Genomic DNA, 20,730 nt, shown 5'->3' with positions numbered 1-20,730 from the left:
TCCATTAAAATGAAAAAATTCTTCCGTTTCGCCACCACTAAGAAGGTTTGTCCCCCCCCCCCCCCCCCCCCTTTTTTATCTCACCCTTTCTTTCTTGCTCTTTTCCTCCTCTGAATTTTAGCTGCATCTCTTGCTCTCCAGCTCGATCCCGATCACGACGACTCCAGCAGTAACAGCACTCATTCCAAGGACAAATCCACGCACCGCTTGCCCAGCAGACGGCAGTTTGCTTCGGCTCGCCTTGACCTTCCGGAAGGAATTACCGGATCTGGGGAGCGAGATCACGGACAAAGAGAACGGGACCAATCCAAATTCCAGAGTAAAGCGAATGGTGTCGCGACCGTTCTCGACGATGACAAGAAAGGCGACAACGCCTGGAACCTTGCGGATGAAAATCCGAGATTGGGCAATCTACCAAAACAGTATGCAGGGGAACAGATTGCTGCAGGATGGCCTGCATGGCTCACTGCTGTAGCAGGCGAGGCACTCAGGGGCTGGCTCCCAAGAAGAGCTGACTCGTTTGAGAAAATCGACAAAGTAAGTCACTTTATCGTCATTGCCAATAACGTAGCTCGTTCAAATGTTCACAAGAATCTCTACTTGTGAACTATTGTGAAGTGTACCCACTCTAGCGGTAACTTCAACTGGATTGCCGAGTTGGCTGGCTAACTTTTTTTTGATGAAGCATGGCAATTAGAATGAGAAATGAGTGCCACCCTCTGCCTGTAATGGTCGCAGCTCGTCTGTCCACTGGTTCTTATCCTCATCATCGTGCATTTTGTCATGAAGTTTCTTGTTTATTCTCTACGTGATAAAACATACAATTGTTTGGCTAATTGCTTTTCCCGCATAAATTCTCTTCATAACGACGTAATGATGGCATCGCGTATAGGCGTGACTAAAGCAAACATGGAATTTCTGTCACCAATTTTATAGGTGGTATTGGCACTGGACTTATATGAAGCAAACTAACTAACTGGAAGATAATATACAATTACGAGCGTCTTTTGCAGATCGGGCAGGGCACTTACAGCAATGTCTACAAGGCTCGTGATCTGGAAAGTGGAAACGTTGTCGCCTTGAAGAAAGTGAGATTTGATAACCTGGAGCCTGAAAGTGTGCGATTCATGGCTCGTGAGATTAAAATACTAAGGCGACTTGACCATCCCAATGTAGTCAAGCTGGAAGGCCTTGTCACATCCAGAATGTCTTGCAGTCTTTACCTAGTCTTTGAGTTCATGGAGCATGACCTTACTGGGATTGCAGGCTGCCCTGGCATCAGTTTCACGGAAGCACAGGTTACTCTTTAGAAAATAGAATTTCGGTGGTGTGGCTTTGAGTGCTTTCAACGGAAAGGCTTAAAATGGGCTATAATTATTAGGCGGCTGTAAAACTTGTTTCTGTCATAAATGCAAATTTTCTGCTTGAATGCAACAGGTGAAATGCTATTTATTACAGATTCTAAGGGGTCTCGAACACTGCCATAACCGTGGTGTACTTCATCGTGATATCAAAGGGTCCAACCTTCTGTTAGACAGTGGAGGAAATCTAAAGATCGCTGATTTTGGCCTAGCCTCTTTTTTCCAACCGGGTAAAAAACAGCAACTGACTACTCGGGTCGTTACCTTATGGTATCGCCCCCCTGAGCTTCTTTTGGGGGCCACAGAATATGGGGTTGCGATAGACCTCTGGAGCACTGGGTGCATTTTGGGAGAGCTGTTTGCCGGCAGACCTATCATGCCTGGAAGAACAGAGGTAACACGTCAAGTACCTTTGTCTGCGCTTCCTGTCGGTCCACCATCAGAGGATACGTCCGCCTAATGTAATCTATGAAAGATTTTGCACGAGCTCTCAAGCTGGCAGAACGCTGGCTGCTCTCAGAATTCATCTTGTTCATGGAATGGCGTGGTTTGATCAATTTTGATAAGGTTGATGATGAAAGAATTCACCATATCACATACATGAGAAAATTTGTTGCATTGACATCAAGGCTGTAGATGCTAATGCTTAATCCAGGTTCTTGATAACACAATGCTCCATTTGCCATTTATAAACTACAGTTTGTGTGGCTAGGGTAGTCACCGTTTGCATTTGCTCTCTTGTTTCCTGGTGAACTTGTGATTGCCTGTTCTGTCATTCGACCTGCAGAATATGATAATTTCATCTTTGTGTATTAGAAGGCTTGAAAGAACAGTTGATTCTGCTGGTGCTGTATTAAATGCCAAAGAGCAAATACGAACAAGAAGATGTGTGGCTTATTTTCACCAATACAATAATGAAAGAGTTATCTAAAATATACTAATTTAAGAAAATGTAACCTGTGATGGACACGCTCGTAACCCATCACATTGTGATCACCAGAAGGGTGTAGCTCATGAGATTTTGTCTATGCAGGTGGAACAGTTGCACAAGATTTTCAAGTTGTGCGGTTCTCCAGCTGAAGAATATTGGAAGAAGTATAAGCTCCCTCATGCCACAATTTTCAAACCGCAACATCCATACAAAAGGTGTCTGGCAGAAACTTTCAAGGACTTTCCACAAACTGCAGTAGATCTGCTGGATGTGTTACTTGCCATTGACCCAGATGACCGGGGTTCAGCAGCTGCAGCGCTAGAAAGCGAAGTTTGTAACTACTCACCTAGTTTTATTATCCCACAGAATTAGCATGACTACGAGTTAAGCAATAGATTAAGTTATCTGCAACACTACTATGTTTATATCTGTAGCTGGTGAGTGATTTCGATTCATGTTGTCTGTATCGACAGTTTTTCACCACAAAGCCATTTGCATGCGAGCCTTCAAGTCTGCCCAAATATTCACAAAACAAAGAGTCAGAAAAACAAGATGACGAAGCCAGGAGGTATACTGCTTATCATCCATGTTTTGTACCTGACATGCTGTATGCCTTGAAGTATCAAGGAACATCTCTGATATGTCAAGAGCAACTTTCAGAATTGTCGTTTAGGACATCGTACAAGTGTAGATTTTGTTGTTTTAAAGTCCAAAATTCTACAACGAAAGTAAAAGAGAAAACGAAAGAGAAGTAAAATGAGGTAACAAAACTTTTTGAAAAACAAAAGGGAGACATACTTAGCAAGCAAAGCAACACTTACGTCGTCATCAGTGCCCAAGCATAAACAGCTATAATGCATCCTAATGATCAATGTCTCATCAGACCCTTCGGTCTTTTGAAGACTTTAATGCATCTTAAGCACCAATGTCTCTACCTCATCAGACCCTTCAGTCTTTTGAAGAATTTAATAAACTTTCTTTCCTCTCTTTAGTTCCCCATGGGGGTGGACTCTCGTGTATCTAGATGAATCTAAAAGCACGTCCAAATTCATCCTTTGAAAATGAGTTTCAATCTTGTGACCCCACCAACATCATCAGCATCCAATGGTGAGTGCAAACCATAGTATAAACATATTCTCTCACACATATATATCCACATAGGCACACATACTTGAGCATCCACTTATACAAAGATCTTTGTGATGAGTTCCTGGCAGCACTCCAAAGGTGAAGGGCATACCCAGCCATGGCAAAGCAGTCCCCGTTCTTTTCATTCAAGCTACAACTACTTGTGAAGACTAAACAATTTCATTTTAGTCTCTCCCAATTGTAAGCAGAAAAATGCTTGGGCAATACACCAATGTCATAGACCTCATGGATAAAGGTTGCCAAACGTCTCTAATCTAGGTGAACCAATAGACTAGAAAGGGGTCCGTATCCATCTTTTTAAAGACAGTGGTGATGACCTCGAATCTCATAGTACATAGAGCATCTAAAAGTAGAGTGCTCCTCTGACTCAATCTCCTATAGATCACATAGGGCGCAAATGCGGCCGTCTCTAGGTATGCCCTCAGCCCGCTCAGTCTCAATGCATCCTTGGTGTGAGGAAACACGGAACTGTCCATTGAAATCCTTGAAGAGTGGGGGAGGTGTGTAGCTTGGCGGGTCGATGAAGCCCTCATTTGTTTGTAAGCAATGATCTCAGTAAAAGCTGAGCTCCACTAGGGACTAACCAGGTCTTGTATGTGTGTAGTTGTATGAGATCCTCCCAAATAACTTTGGTTAGCCTCATGGTAAGTGAGCGGGATAGAGGGGGACTCAAGGCTATACTAAAAGGGGAGCAATTTGCCCATGTGGAGTCGGAGAGAGAGAGAGAGGGAGAGAGAGAGAGAGAGAGAGATGTAGATGTATTAACATCTTTTGGAGGCCTCGTGGGCGTACGAGACAAAGTACAATCACCAAGAGTAAACCATACAAGCCACTGTGGGCTAAAGCAAAGGGCTCGCTAAGGCCCTTTGCAAAGTAGTAAGCACTAAGCTAAAACAAAGTAGTACTCAAACTCAAAACCAAAATACATAACCTGGTGCCAGGGTGGCTCTCCTATGAATGTACCAAGGATGAGAAAATTTATTAACTTCTACAAAAGACCGAAGCGTTAGAAGGTCACTGCCCCACCTGTGAGCCCCCGATTTGAGGGGAGAAGCAGCACCTTGCGTGGGATATTGCGCCAGCAGAAGAGGGCCTGGATCTGAGTATGCAGGTCAGAGTTTGGGCCTGGCAGCAGCAGCCCACAAGCCCCGCAAAGGGGCCTACTTATAGGCCAGATCAGTCGGATCTGGTCGGCCATCTTCTGCCCTATATAACCGACCAGATCTGGTTGGTTAGGGCTCCCTACCAGTCGGTGCATACAGCAGGGGACCAACCCCTGGTCGGCCACTTCTTGAGGGCTCCTTGCCCTCCTATAAATATCCCCCCCTTCCCCCCTCATTCCTCATCACCTGCACTAAAGCCTTGCACATAGGCCAGCGCACAAGAAGAGGAAGAGACTCAGCATTTTGTGACAGCACTCGGGCTGTTTGTACATGCTCTATCTTGAGCTTTTGTTGCCCACCATTGTGGGGGAATATATCTGAGTTTTGGTCTATCTCTCTTTCAGTTTTCTGAGTGTTGTATGAGCTAGAGAGGAAGTGAGGTGTGAGTGATTCTATCCTCTATTTCCAACATGGTATCAGAGCTAGGTTCATAGCTCTAGATCGGAGTACCTCTGCTAGAAGGCGACTCCAATCAACACTCAGGCTTAGGTGCGTGGTCAAGTTCTCCGCTGTATATTCAGTTTACTGTTCTTTATTACAGCAAGGATGGAGGACAAAGATTCAACTGTTGCCTCTTCAGCCCATTCTCTTCCTTCCTCCTCCAGATTCCTCTCATTTACCATCCCGAACTTTGGAGAGTCAGGAAAGCTAGACGGGTCAAACTACCCGATCTGGAAAATGAAGATCCGGAGCCATCTTATGGCCCGGAAGTTGTGGAAGCTGACGACGGGAGTGGAGGCAAAACTGGAAGACTTGTTGGATAACAAGGGGAAGATTCTCATTCCAGCGGATGGTGAAGAACTTGAGAATTGGGAAGAGAGAGATGCCCACTCCCTAGCATTAATCATAGGGACCACGGCGGACTCTGTTCTTCCGCACATCCAGGTAGCCAAGACGTCTGTAGAGGCGTGGGCTATCCTAAAGGATTTGTATGAAACGGATAATACATCTCAGATTCTGATGCTTCAACACCAACTGTACAACCTGGACATGAATGAAGGTGACAATGTTCATGACCATTTGACGAAAGTCAAGATGGTGAGGGACTAGCTCGTGACAGTTGGTCAGAAGGTAGAGTCAAGTCAACTGGCAGTGTTGACCTTACACAAGCTACCTAGAAGCTTTAAGAGTTTTGTGACTACGGTCACTGCAGGACAGAGGACCAAGCCTCTCACCTTTGAGGAGCTTGGGCCTTTATTATTGCAGGAAGAGGCTCGGGAAAAGCTGGTTTCGCAATCGGAAGAGAAGGCTCTCGTGGCGAGGGACAAGCCCGACAAGCGTAAGTTCAAAGATTCCAAAAACAAGACCAAGACCGAGGATACAGAGAAAAAGAGGCAGATGAAGTGCTTCTACTGTGAGAAGCTTGGTCATTCAGCTAAAGAGTGCCGCAAGAAGGCGGCGGACCTCAAGAAGGAGTCCAAGTCTAAGGAGGAGCCAAAGACTGAATCAACAAATGTCACGACTGGTGCTCTCTTCATCATCACTGCGTACTGCTCCGCGTATGCAGTCAGTGAGGGAGAGGAAGGTTGGTATGTGGACAATGGAGCTTCAAAGCACATGTCCAACAAGAAGGAATGGTTCAAAACCATGGAAGGTACGCATCCCGATTCCAAGGTCATTGTTGGGGATAACCGGTCATACCCTGTGAAGGGTGTTGGTAGTATTCCGTTCATTATGCGCATGACATGGGTATTTTGTCTGGCCAAGAAATCTCAGGCTTTCGAGAAATTCAAAGTCTGGAAGGCTCATGTAGAGAAGGAGAGCGGGGAGGTAGTCAAAGCCTTCCGCACCAACGGAGGGGGGGAGTTCACTTCGACCGAGTTCAATGGATTCTGCAAGAAGCAAGGGATCAAGCGACAGCTCACGACAACTCACGCATCTCAGCAGAACGGAGTTGTTGAGAGGAAACACAGGACCGTAACAGAGATAGGGTTGACCATGTTGCGAGGGAGGAATCTCTCGAAAGCTTACTGGGGTGAAGCCATGAACACTGCCGTGAACATCCTCAACAGAACCAAGACAAATGCTATTGATGGCAAGACTCCATACGAAGCTTATTATGGTAAGAAGCCCATCATTTCTCACCTAAGGGTTTTTGGTTCTAAAGCATTTGTGCATGTACACAAAGATGAGCAAACAAAGCTGGATCCCATAGCCGGAGCTATATCTTTGTGGGATATAGTGAAGAGTCCAAGGCCTACTGCCTATTCGACTCGGACAAGGAGAAGATCCTTATTAGCAGGGATGTGATCTTTGAAGAGATCGAGCCACAGCCTGCCGAGGAGGTAACTTCCATTGTTTCCTCCACCCAAAACCACCATTGGCAAGGTGGAGCCGACTGAAGATCCGGAGGAGGAGGAGGAGCATGCCATTCCAAAGCCAGCTCCCAAGTCAACTTCATATAAAATACCTCCATCAGAGAAGAAGCTACCTCAATGGTATTTGAAGACATTAGCAGACTCAAGGGTCACGGACATACCCGAGAGCAGTTCCGGAGCGCGGTGGTCTCAAAGAAACATGAAGACTCCCTCCGTGAACTTCGCTTTGGTAGCTCAACTTGCTGAGCCCTGTTCCTTCTAGGAAGCGAAGGATCTACAAGAATGGCAGGAAGCCATGAAGGCTGAGATGAAAGCCATTTTGAAAAATGACACGTGGAATTTAGTACCCAAACCAACCAAGCGGAAGGTGATCGGGACTAAATGGGTGTACAAGCTTAAGTTCAAGTCAAATGGGAGCTTGGACAAATACAAAGCAAGATTGGTGGTAAAAGGATATGCACAGTCTGAAGGGCTTGACTTCGACAACACCTTTGCTCCCACAGCTAGGATGGTGACTATTCGGATAGTCATTGCCTTGGCTGCTCATCATAGGTGGCCTATTTTTCAGATGGACGTCAAGTCTGCATTTTTTAATGGTAACCTGGAGGAGGAGGTATATGTGGCACAACCACCAGGATTTCAGATTCCAGGATCCCCATCAAAAGTCTACAAACTGAAGAAGGCCTTATATGGCTGAAACAGGACCTCAAAGCTTGTTACCAGCGGATAGATGTGTTCTTCCAGAAGATCGGGCTTCAGCGGAGTCCATCAGAGGCAAATCTCTATCTCGACACAGAGGGGGATTTGCGGCTGGTATTGATTCTATATGTGGATGACCTCATCATTACTGTGGATCATACGAAGAAGATTGCTCAGGTCAAGAGTGTTGGAAAGGTCACCTCCCCATCTGTAAGCCCCCAAATGAGGAGTGCGTGGGGGAGGGAGACCTAGGGCAGGATGTGCCCAAGAGAGAAGAAAGAGAGGGGGCTGCCACATGGGCAGCACCTCACAGGATTGGAACCTGCAGAGAGCGTCAGCATGGCGAGGGTAGTGGGCAGGTGAAGGGCCTGCAACAGACCCTGATGATGGCGCAGTACAGGCGGGTTAGGACAGCAGGATGTACGGGTGTACGGCGCAGGACACGTGGCTGGGAAGAGGACCTGGCAGAGGCGCAGATATGGCAGGATGAGCAGGCCCAGATATGCAGCAGCAAATATGGCTGTCAGTGGGCAGAAGGCAGGCCTTATATAGGCTGGATCCCTGCCTTGAATGGAGGGCCAAAGAGCCCTGGAAGTTTGGGCCAAAAGCCCTGGGGTGTGTGCCCTTTTAGGGCTGGACCAGCCACAGACTGGTCGGCCAGTCTGTAGCAGGCTGGTTGGTTTGGGGCCTATATAAAGAGGCCATTGGGCCTCATTCAAACATCCAACAGTTCAGCAGAACCAGCAGCAGACAGGAGCAGCCAGAAGACATTTTCTTGGGCCTCATCTTGGAGGTGAAGGAGAGTAGAAGGTGTGCTGCAGACTGAGCTCTCAAGGGCTGAACCTTGGCTGTCTATCAGGGCAGCAAGGTGTTGTGATCTGGACGGAAAGTCTCCAGAAGCTCCAGGTGGAGCACGCGGGCTCGAGTCTAGAGATAGCCAGCTGATAGGAGAAGTACCTTGTGGTAAGATCAGAGGACCACACCATTGGTGGGACTCTGGATCTGTCTCTTTTGTATTGTGTCCATATTTGTGGACGGAAATATATATTTTGGTGGTTTCTCTATCTGGTTGGTTTATTGTCTATTGATGAGTCTGCACACCTATTGTATGCACAAAAGTAAAGAAGTCTGTGATTCCACACCCACACCGCACACTGTGTGAGCTCCTGGGCATTACTATAAGTCTTCTGCTGCGTGTACCCTCTGTTGGGTATTTTCTAACAAAGAGACTTCTTATGGAGGAGTTCGGGATGATTGACTTAGGCATACTTCACTACTTCCTTGGGATTGAGGTGAAATAGGGAAAGAGCAATATCTTTATTTCACAAGAGAAGTATTGCAGGGAATTGCTCAAATGCTTTGAGATGGAAAATTGCAAAGCTGCAGTGACTCCCATGGAGATTGGTCTGAAGCTGAGTGTGTGTTATCCATCTCAGCCAGTTGATTCATCACTATATCGACGCTTGGTGGGGAGTTTGCTTTACCTCACCAATACTCAACTAGACATCTCCTTCGCAGTTGGATTGCTCTGTCAGTTCTCCGCTACACCCAAGAAGGCTCATTGGGACGCAAGTATGAGGGTGCTAAGGTACTTGAAGGGTACCAGCACCTACGGCATCACTTATACAAGAGGCATCGAGTTGGGAGGTTTCTATGATAGTGATGTGGCCCAAGAAGATGCGATTGCCGTTATGTGCAACAACTAGACTTGCATAGCGATCACCAACAACCCCGTGTTCCATGCACAGTCGAAGCACATCGAGGTCCACTACCACTTTGTATGGGAACTCATCGACGAAGAAGTCATAGAGTTGATATACTGCCCAACCAACGACGACATCTCAGATGTCTTCACGAAGGCGCTTCCCAGAGAGCAGCTGGAGCACCTCATTCGACACATGGGGATCAGCCCACAGTTGTGACACTGAGAGGGGGTGTTAGAAGGTCACTGCCCCACCTGTGAGCCCCCGATTTGAGGGGACAAGGGGGCAAGAGACCATAGGGGTATGGGGGAGAAGTATAGCACACACAGACCTGGCTATCTGGCTGAGGATCTGCACCAGATCTGAGACAACAGGAAGCAGCACCTTACATGGGATATTGCGCCAGCAGAAGAGGGCCTGGATCTGAGTATGGAGGGCAGAGTTTGGGCCTGGCAGCAGCAGCCCACAAGCCCCGCAAAGGGGCCTACTTATAGGCCAGATCAGTCGGATCTGGTCGGCCATCTTCTGCCCTATATAACCGACCAGATCTGGTTGGTTAGGGCTCCCTACCAGTCGGTGCATATAGTAGGGGACCGACCCCTGGTCGGCCACTTCTTGAGGGCTCCTTGCCCTCCTATAAATATCCCCCCCTTCCCCCCTCATTCCTCATCACCTGCACTAAAGCCTTGCACATAGGCAAGCGCATAGGAAGAGGAAGAGACTCAGCATTTTGTGACAGCACTCGGGCTGTTTGTACATGCTCTATCTTGAGCTTTTGTTGCCCACCATTGTGGGGGAATATATCTGAGTTTTGGTCTATCTCTCTTTCAGTTTTCTGAGTGTTGTATGAGCTAGAGAGGAAGTGAGGTGTGAGTGATTCTATCCTCTATTTCCAACATGAAGGATCTATGAGACTAAAAAACAAACCAGAATAGGCGTGCTTATGGTACGATCCACAAAAAACCAAAAAGGCCTATGAGACCAAAATCTAAATACTTCATGAAATACACCCCATGGAGGGGAACTGGAGGTGTCTAGTCTAGTCCCCCCCCCCCCCCCCCCCCTCCCTCTTCCCCCCCCAAAAGTGCAAATGTCATAAATGAAACAACTAAAGTATCTGCGTTATAATGCTGAAATGCTGGGAACACTGGAGTTTGAAGATAGAGAAACACATTGCTACTGATAAAATCCATGAGCAACAAGCAAACTATCAATCCACTAGCAAGACCAACATTGATGATCTTCGACTCTCATCACTACATCTGGTATTTCATTGTAGAAGAACTTAAGAGAGCTCGCTTGTGTGGCCAAAACCAACATGTATTGAGAGAGGACAGGGCTCTAGATCAGTACATGACAAAGGCCTTTGACTACCTTCAAGACATAAAAATCCCTCTAGTTTCACATAGCCATCTGCAACGTGGCCTCACCTCATGTCTTTGCCATGGTGTCCCTTTAACTGCTTCCAAAGGTCATAGTTACATATACATGATGAGAGTGAGGATCGGAGCAAACCCACCATTTTGTTAGAAAGGCATAGGTTGAAAAGAAAAGCCATGTCTATGAACAAATAGGAAGTCCTCGTGGGAAGACATTTCAACCAATACGTGTGCTATCCACCAATAACCATTTCAAACTGTCATCTTATAATAATGCTAAAGCCATTTAAGGAGTGCCGAAATGTGGATAGTAGTATGAATCACAAGTTATGACATTATATCACTTGGATATGGACAAGACAATTGCAGCTCACCTTGTTGTTGCAAGACATATATCCCATTTTCAGATGTGCCGCTTTCTTAAGATAAAGTTGTTAGAAAAGAGAGTGTGAGAGCAAGAGAGCTGAACATAGTGCTTGCAATAGATGAAGTTAGTAGTACAAGAAGTGGGATAGGTTTTGTCTAAGTGACAAAACCTTATCCTTCACTAACCGTAGTTAGTGAACTAACTGTGGTTACGGGGAAAAACCTCTAAATGAGGGAAAAGTGCCCCTTACATTACATTGGTCACTGCTAGAGTATAATAATAATTCTAACACCCCCCTGTAGTGCCAATGTCATGTACAAGGAAATGATCAATCACCAAAAGGAGATAAGTTCAAGGCACTGCGAAATGCCTCAAACTTTTCACGTGGAAGTGCTTTGGTGAAGATGCCTGCAACATTGTCATGTGTTGACACATAGATCATATTGATCTCTCCTGCATGCAACTTCTCTCTGACATAGTGATAGTGAACCTGAATGTGCTTCGTGCGAGCATGAAACACATGATTCTTTGCCACTACTATAGCACAGTGAGAATCGGAGAAGGACCCTCCAATGAAAGATGAAGATCAGCAAACAAACGATGCAGCCAAACACATTCAACTGTCGCTGTGAAAGCTGCCCTATACTCAGCTTCACATGAGGAGGTAGCCACTGTAGATTGTTTCTTGCTCAACCAAGAAATGTAAGCATGTCCTAGAAAGAAACAATTCCCACTGGTGGACTGCCTAGTATCATAGTCTCCAGCCCAATTTGAGTCACTGTAAGCATGCATCTGCAAGTCACCCCCCTTGGGAAACATCAAGCCAAAAGACTTTGTATGCAAGTAACGGAAGATGCGTTTTACAGCCTGCCAATGCATAATCTTTGGGCTGTGCATATACCTGCTCACCTGAGAAACTGAAAATTGAATATCAGGTCGTGTATTGCAGAGATAAATGAGGCATCCAACAGCATGACTATAGAGTGTGACATCAATTGATTCACCCGCATCATGCATTATTGTAAGCTTCAGCCCCGGCTCCATGGGAGTGGACATAGGCTTGCAATCATGCACGTTGAATCTGTCCAAGAGCTTTTGAACATACTTGGACTGAGACATAACAATGCCACGCTTCTCTTGAATAAATTGGATCCCCAAAAAGAAATGTAACAAGCCTAAGTCTGACATATCAAATGTAGCTTTCAATTGGGCTTTGAAATCTGTAATTACTTCCTCATTTGATCCGGTGAGCAGCATGTCATCTACATAAAGAATGATGACCAAAATGTCCCCCCCATCCTTCTTGATGTAGAGGGTGCTCTCAGTTGGACTATTGTGCAGCCCCTTGCTGGTTAGAAAGGCATCAATTTTGGCATACCATGCATGTGGGGCTTGTTTCAGCCCATACAAAGCTTTATTCAGCTTGCATACTTGATGTGCATTTCTTGGAATTTCAAAGCCTGGAGGTTGCATTCAAAATTTGCAGCCATTTCTATAACTGACCTGATGGTGGTCATCCTGGATGTAGGAGCAAAAGTCTCCTCATAATCTATGCCTTTTTTCTAAGCATATCCTTTTGCAACCAGCCTTGCCTTGTACTGATCAATGGACCCATCTGGCTTTCTTTTGACTTTGAAAACCCACCGTGTACCTATGGCATTCTTACCTGGTGGCAAATCCACAACATCCCTAGTCTGATTTTTATGAATGGACTGCAAGCACATTCTCAGGCTCCTCCTAATCAAGAAGAGTACCTGCATAAGCTGATTCAACTGAATGAGCTCCCTCCATGTGCCTTATTGCACTACGAGTTTTGCTAGGCAATGGAGCTTCAAGCCTACTCTCCTTGAGAGTCTGAAGCAACCAATGCGGGACTGTTTTGGCTGTGTGTATCTCTTGAATTTCTTGCTTGACAACTTCATCCACACCCTGAGGTTGTACCAATTCAGATGGGGGCTGAATCTGTACTTGTGGAGTTGGCGGAGGTTGCTGTAAATTCTGAGTTTCAGCGGGGGAACCAAATGCTATAGGAAGCATCCCCTCAAACACATCATCTGAAGAGGCCGGAATCTGAAATTCAGCATGTGTATGTGCAGAATTTTCAGAGAATATAACATCTCTACTAACAAAAATCTTGCGTGTAGCAGGATTGTAGAGACGATAACCTTTGCTTTGTGAACTATATCCCACAAAAATGCATTTGAGTGCCTTATCTGACAACTTGTGTCTGAACTCCACAGGCACGCGAGCATATGCAACACAACCAAAAACTCTAAAGTGGTCCACTGAAAGCTTTCTCCCATGCCATGCCTCATAGGGAGTGATTGTCTTCAAAGCCTTTGTAGGAGCCCAATTTAAAATATAGTTGACACACATGACGCCTTCCAGCCAAAACCTGTGAGGTAACTTCTTACTTCAAAGCCTTTGTAGGAGCCCAATTTAAAATATAGTTGACACACATGAGGCCTTCCAGCCAAAACCTGTGAGGTAACTTCTTACTTATAAGCATGCATCTATCCATTTCCATGGTGGTGCGATTCTTTCGTTCAGCTTTGCCATTGTGTTGAGGTGTAAGCCTCATTGTAAGCTGATGCATAATGCCTTTTTCTTTCAGAAATGTCTCAAATTCATGAGACATATACTCCCCCCCTCAATCTGTGCGAAGTGTCTGCACCTTGAGTCCTGTCTCATTTTCAACCATAGCCACAAAGTGAAAACATAAACACTTTTGATTTTGCCTTGAGACCATAGACCCAAGTGTAGTTGGTAAAGTCATCTATGAATGTAACAAAATAGAGATAACCCCCAAAAGCAAGTGTCCTCATGGGACCTCAGACATCACTATGAATAAGCTGAAATGTTCTTGTAGCTTTTATTGCACCATCCGTTTTAAAGGGAAGCCTATGCATTTTGCCAAGAATGCAACCTTCACATGCATGAGGAGGCGGCGACTCCAAAGGAGGTAATGCATCAACCATATCATGTCTCTGAAGTGTCATTAAGCTGCCATAGCTCATGTGCCCATACTTGGCATGCCATAACTCCGCATTTTGCATCGCAGCAGTGGGAGTGCTAACTGATAATGCAAGATGGGATCTTTTTTCATATAAATCAAGCTGAAAAAGACCTCGATACAAAGTGCTAGACAACCTCAAAGCATAGTCATTTTCTTTGTCTTTGATTGCACATTTGTCATCATAAAAAACGACCTGAAATCCTCCTCTATTGAGGGAGGACACTGAAAGCAAATTCTTCTTAATGCCTGGCACAAAGAGTACATCTGAAATTCTGAAATCTGTGCCATCAGTGGATGTGAGAATAATGTCTCCCACTCTACACACTGAATAAGAAGAATTATTTGCACAAGTTACCTTCTTCTTGGTGGGTGAAGAAAGCAGAGTCACAAACAGATTTTTCTTGGAAGTTGTGCTTTGAAGCACCACTGTCAAAATACCAAGTATGTAGTGTCTCATCAACACTAAAAGAGCATTCATCCTTTGAAGGATCGTAACTGCAAGTCAAGAAAGCATATGGATCATCATCATTAGTGGCTGTAGTATCTGAACTACCCACTGAAAAATCTTAAGTGTAAGACAAAAAGGCATAGTGCTCTTCAACCAAGTTGGCTGCAACATCTCCTCCATCATGAGAATGTGGAACTGATGCATCTCACACAGCCATACCGGAATCCCTTTTCTTCTCTTTGGCTATGCGCTTCTTGCACTCTCCAATATAATGACCTGGCTTCTTGCAATAATGATAGATGCCCTTCTTTTTCTGCTTATTTATATTACCCCGTGCCTTATAAGAAGGCTGTCCAGAATAAGCTTTATGCTGATGTGTGGGCCGATTGGCATGTGGCTTATGCTGCCCTTTACCCTTGGGTTTGAACTTGGAGAGCACAGCATGCTCGCCAGCCCGGGTTGCCATATTTCTGCGTGTTTGTTCCTCCTGCAACAGAAGCCCTACCAATCGTGAAAGGAGAGAGGATTGCTGCCCCCCTCAATGGCAAATTCAGCGAGGTGTGGAAACCGAGATAGGACTCAGGACGAGAGTTCAGAGTGGTAGTGATCATCTCTGAATCCGGAATGACTTCATCAATATTCAGCAATTGTTCCCTGAGATCCTGAAGCTTTGTGAGGTGAGAGTTCATGGAATCTTCCTCCTCCATATTTGTATGGGAAAGTTCTCGCTTCAGAAAGGAAACCCTGGCATCATTTCTTGCTGCAAACATACTCTCAAGTATTACCCAAGCTGCCATAGATGTCTTGCATGACCGAATATGAGGTATAATGAACCTCTTGACAGAAAGAGAAATTATTGAAAGAGCTTGTGTATCTCTAGAGTCCCATCTTTTCTGCTCTGCTGTGGGAGCTCCTGGAGCGGCTGCTCCAATTACCTGTGTTGTATTTGTACCTCTTCCCCTGCCTCCAGCAGTAGGAGTGACAGGTATAGGTGTTGTATCTGGTCTTTCTTCATCTCCATTGACATAATCCCAAAGATGTCTGCCAATCAAGATATTGCGAACCATGAAACTCCACAAGGAGTAGTTGGTGCCATCCAACTTATCCTCCTGTGTGAGAACCCCGAACACCTCATTTGAGTTGTTTTGAGCCATTTGCACCAGATAATCTCAAAAAATAGAGCAAACTGACCAAGTGAAATCCCTTCCTGGGATATGAAATGCACAAGTAAAATCTGCAAAGAAAAATATGCCCTCAGTGACAAATATTGTCACAGCCTGTCAAAGGCTTAAAATGCACCACAATGCTCTGCTCAATGTCCAAAAATCTGCAAAAAGTGGCAAAAGTCTGCAATTTGACTTGTATTGAGTCCAAAACTGTTTGCAAACTTCCAAAATGCTCTTTTACCTGCAAAATTGCAACTCAAATGCAAAAGCCCCAATTTCTTGTGGGAAATTGCATACAAAAGAGGGCGAAAGGCATGAAAGCCCCAAATGTTGCACAAATTGCACTCTGCCTGCAAAAGCCCCAAATTTCACTGCAAAATTGTAGTGTAATTGCAAAAGCCCTAATTTCTTGGACAACCTGCAACTCAACTGCAATGTCTGTCCACAAATACGGAATGCCCCAAATTTTTGCAAGATCTAAGCCAAACAATGGCTGTCTGCATATAATGTCTGCCAGAAAACAACTGCTCTAGTACCTGAACAGAAGTGCAGATGCCAACCAAAACTACACGAGCTGCAAAATGTACGAAAATCCGTACGTACGGTGTACAAAAAAGTACGATCACACGTGCAAAACAGGTACGGACAGCGTATTTGTACGGAACCAGTCCGTACGACTGTACAGAATGTACGGTGAGAGTGTACGGCAATAGTACGGCGTTGTACGTAAGGTGTATGGTAAGTGTACGGAAGCAGTACGGTGGTTCACACGTGCAGGTATGAACGTTGTATGACAAATGTATGGAAATAGTACAACGGGTGTACGACAACTGTACGGCAGATGTACGGACTGCGGGATCTCCATAAGCTTGTACGACTGTACGGACCTGACAGCGTTGCAAGTACGTATGGCGCAGGGTGTACAGCACCTCGAGAACTGAAGCGTGGGCTGCTGTACGGAATCAGTCCGTACAGATTGTACAGGACGGGAGCAAGGAGCTTGGAGCAGGAAGGTCTTGCGGGCAAGGAACGGGGAGTTGGGAGCAGGGAGCAGGGAGCTTGCGGGCTAGGAAGCAAAGAGCAGGATCTTGCTCTGATACCAAATGTTAGAAAAGAGAGTGTGAGAGCAAGAGAGCTGAACGTAGTGCTTGCAATAGATGAAGTTAGTAGTACAAGAAGTGGGATAGGTTTTGTCTAAGTAACAAAACCTTATCCTTCACTAACTAACTAACAGTGGTTAGGGGGAAAACCTCTAAATGAGGGAAAAGTGCCCCTAACCTACTTATTACATTACATTGGTCACTGCTAGAATATAATAATAATTCTAACAAAAGTGCGCATTTTTTTGCTTATCAGTTTGCCCCTGAAAATGCATGATTATAACTAATTGTAGGCTTGATTTTTAGGTATAACATGGAGAACCAAAAGATTCAAGCTTTAGTGTGATCTATGATTGGTGAAATTGTAGCCTTGATTTTTAGGTATAACATGGAGAGTCAAAAGGTTCGAGCTTTAGTGTGATCTATGATTGGTGAAATACATTTTTGAACAACTCCAATTAATCCTTGATTTTAAACAGCTCTCCAGGACATTTGTTGGCAATAATCCTAGTACATATTTCATCCATTTAGTTATGAAACTCTGGTTGGAATGTGGCTGAATACAAGTAATGAAAATTTGTTCAGATCAGTTTGAATGAAGTTCGTGGACTCTATATGTGCAGGCAAAGAGCTGCGGGAAGAAAATCACGTCGATCAGAAGCTTCAAAGCCTCAAAACCCCGTGAGCCGTGATAACTCAAGCAAGGTTGCCTCTGTTCGAGATGAAAATATTGAATCGGCATCGACCTTAGAGGTGCAGTAAATTTCAAGGTTTCTTTTGGGACGAAATTCGTTAAGTGAGACTCAGTAAATGGGACTGATAAAGAAACCTCAGGTGCTTCCACGTTGTGAGAAAAGTGTTCTAGGGTATGTTGTCCAGCAGGAATGTGTTGCTTGCATGATATATTTGAAATAGAGTATTTGTGGATACATCGTGAACTCATGAAGCTGATGCTATCATTTAAAGTAGATCCTGTCGAGAAAGTAATAAGGGATTTTGTTTTTACAGTGCGATTACCCCCTCAATGTTAGGAAAGAGCTCCCCTCTTGCATGCATTTTTAATTCTGTTGAGTTGTGAGCTCATGAAGCTGAGCTCTCATTTAAAGTAGATCCTGTCAAGAAAATAATAAGGGATATTCTTTTTACTTGTGTGCAAGCATGCCCCCAAAGTTAGGAAAGAGCTCTCCTCTTGCATTCATTTTCAATTCTGTTGAGGTTGTGATCTGATAGGTCGGTTTAGACCAAGTTGAAATGCCAAGCTTTCAAATCAAAATGTCCTCACTTTTTCCTCTCTCCATCTTAAAAACTACTGTTCATAAACAGAAACTTCATACAAAAAAACTCACAACTACTAAGAGGCTTCTGGCCAGGTCTATGCACTGCCTTTGGCCAGACCTCTGTGAGGGAGTATTTTTTTAATTTTGTTTTTGTTAACCTGATAAACAGAAATTGCTGACATATTTTGAATGCTAATTACAGAAACAGCTTAAATTTTATCTGAAGACCAGTGTCAATAAAACTTATAACCTGTCATTACTGTGCAGAAAATTCAATCAAATGTTCAGGGTGCTTCCAAGGGTAGTAGAAGTCAGAGGTTCATTCTACATAAGGAGGAGCCTGAGGTTAAATTGCCTGCAAATTCAAGGGATATTGACGGAAACCGTGGAAACAACACATATGCCTTACCCCCAGACGTAGATCAGTTGGATGCACATGCCAATCCAAAAGAACTACGAGCATGGGGCAAGAAAGAAACTGAAGAAATCTCCAGAAATATCATTTCCCAGATGACGTCGCGGAGTGGGAGGTATGCTTCCGTATCTGACTTCAAAACCCAGGGGACTTATAGGGGTCAACAAACAGCTGGTCTCTCAAAGCTCTCGGCTTTGGTTGCTGCAAGAAACAATGGCAGCCAAGAGTTCTATAAGGACACTTCAAGCACGAGGCAACAGGAGAGAGTCCATGGTAGCCTTAAATTTAGCAAATCTGAGCATGTAGGCTGGATGGAGGCTTCAAAGCAAAATCAACTGGTTCCAGGGCTATACCGTGAGGATCTACAAGACACTGCACGCCATGAAAAGACTGGAAATATGGTATGGTTGAAGGCATAATTTGAGTCATCTACTCTTCTTTAAATCCCAGTCTTTCTTTTCCATTGGAATTCATTTTGTACCTGTGATTCTTCTAAATACCAAATTCTGTGTCTGGGGGCAAAAGAGATGACGGGGGTCACGCTCGGAAAAACTGTTGACATGGTTGATATGCATGCCTCTATATAGGGGTTTGGTGGTCCAGCGGCAAGGATTCATTTTTCCGGACCGTTGTTGCCTTCATCTGCAAATCTTGAGGAGCACGAACGTGAGCTTCAGAAGGCCCTTCGTCGAGTACGGCATGAAAAAGGTAAGAACAAACAGAGGCCCTTAATTCCAAAGGCGGAGGTGAATGGGGTTAAAGATATTAATGCCAACTTGGAAGTTTCTGATGGGGAGACACCTATGATCCAACTGTAATCAGCCTCAAGACAGCAAAACCACATTATTTGGGGGAATTCACTCTGAAAAATTCAGAGGATGGTTTAGGCTCAGTATTGGAGAACTATGGCAGAGGCTATGAAGCATAACACTTGTAGCACACAGATACTTCTTAATGTATAAAACATCTGGGCTGTGCTTATAAGATCTGCTTTGGATTAGCATGGATTTCAATGGACTCAACTTCAAAATCTGCAAGGCTGATCCAGAAACGCAGACAGTTCTGTTCAAAGATATGTCCACCCTTATGTGATCGTACGCTGAATTGTGCAGCCTGTGTTCCACAAGAAATCATTTTCTGAGGTCTAATCTTGCAAGTTTTGTTTTGCCAAGATAGGGGCCAGGCTCGGTACGCAGAGAAGTCATTTATGAATTATGTTTGAAATCTAGAATCTCAGGCATCTTTAAGGTGCCTTGTTTGTAATATCAAGGTATTTCTTGTGTAAGAGCCAAGAATATAATTTTTTAAAGGTTGGTGCAACCTAGAGTGTTGTTTAGACAGATGCCTGTCTCCCACTATATGAACAGATGAGTATTTCATAGTCACAAAGGCATATCAGGGTAATTATGTTGTTGAATACAATGGGAAGAAAGAGGTGGGGGGATAATCAAAAACTGAATGTGGTTATTTTAAGACTTGTCTTGCTTGATTTTATGTTTAATATGAAGTATACCTTGATTTTCATTTTCACAATCAGTATTCCTAGATAATAGATCTTTGACATAGTGATTGTATTTGCAATGAAAAGGTCCTTGCTTGAAATCAGCTATTGTCGATCAGTATTCTATGTAGAGTTCTGTGAATCCTATCTACATTTGAAGCTTTTAGAAATGGAAAAGCTGACATGAACCAGGCTGTGATCTAATCCCATGCTACCCTCATGTTTAGCACTCTCAACATACCTGGTAATTGAACAGCCTTTCTTGATTTTCTTTGGCAATTTGCAGTGTAGACCTCTGTAGAATGTTGACAGCTACATGGGCTGGATTTCCTTCTCTCAAATAGCTTTTCTGTGGGAAAGTAAAGTGATTATCATTCTCAGCTATGCCAATTGAATATACCAATCAAGCAGATCTGTCAATTATTATTATTTTTGGCCTATATTGGAGGATATTTGTATCGCCATGCCAATCTATTAGATTTGAAATGCCTGCTTAAAAATACAACGAAGATGTAATGTTTGACTCACGAACTGGGCTAGAGTAAGAATGATTGTGCATATATGTCTGCAGATGGGGATAATTTTTAGCACGGATCTGTCTCTTGCTTTGGCCAGCTCCCTCCCTCCCCCTTGCCACCACTAATCCTTGCTTCATTGGCCCCTCTTCTTCCAATACCTTATGGACAGCATGCATGGCATTTCCCAGCCTGCTGCATCTCCTCCGGGCTCTCTGCCAC

At 44.5% G+C, this 20,730-nt stretch overlaps 1 protein-coding gene across 1 annotated transcript; it reads left to right on the top strand.

Moving 5' to 3' along the window:
* LOC147904048 (putative serine/threonine-protein kinase At1g09600) lies at positions 1-19,789 on the top strand. Its single transcript, XM_087370278.1, has 9 exons — positions 1-45; positions 142-537; positions 1,014-1,298; positions 1,438-1,755; positions 2,395-2,622; positions 2,766-2,860; positions 17,424-17,553; positions 18,345-18,893; positions 19,080-19,789. Exons 1-9 carry the CDS (start codon positions 10-12, stop codon positions 19,308-19,310), a joined length of 2,268 nt encoding a protein of 755 aa, XP_087226404.1. The 5' UTR covers positions 1-9; the 3' UTR covers positions 19,311-19,789.
* Positions 19,790-20,730: the final 941 nt, after the last annotated feature.

Source organism: Dipteris shenzhenensis, chromosome 3 (assembly GCF_047967505.1).
Source record: "Dipteris shenzhenensis isolate YYH24624 ecotype China chromosome 3, Dip_SZ_1.0, whole genome shotgun sequence".
Lineage (NCBI taxonomy): Eukaryota > Viridiplantae > Streptophyta > Polypodiopsida > Gleicheniales > Dipteridaceae > Dipteris > Dipteris shenzhenensis.
Note: the sequence above shows the minus strand (reverse complement) of the source record. Positions and strands in the feature narration are given on the sequence as shown.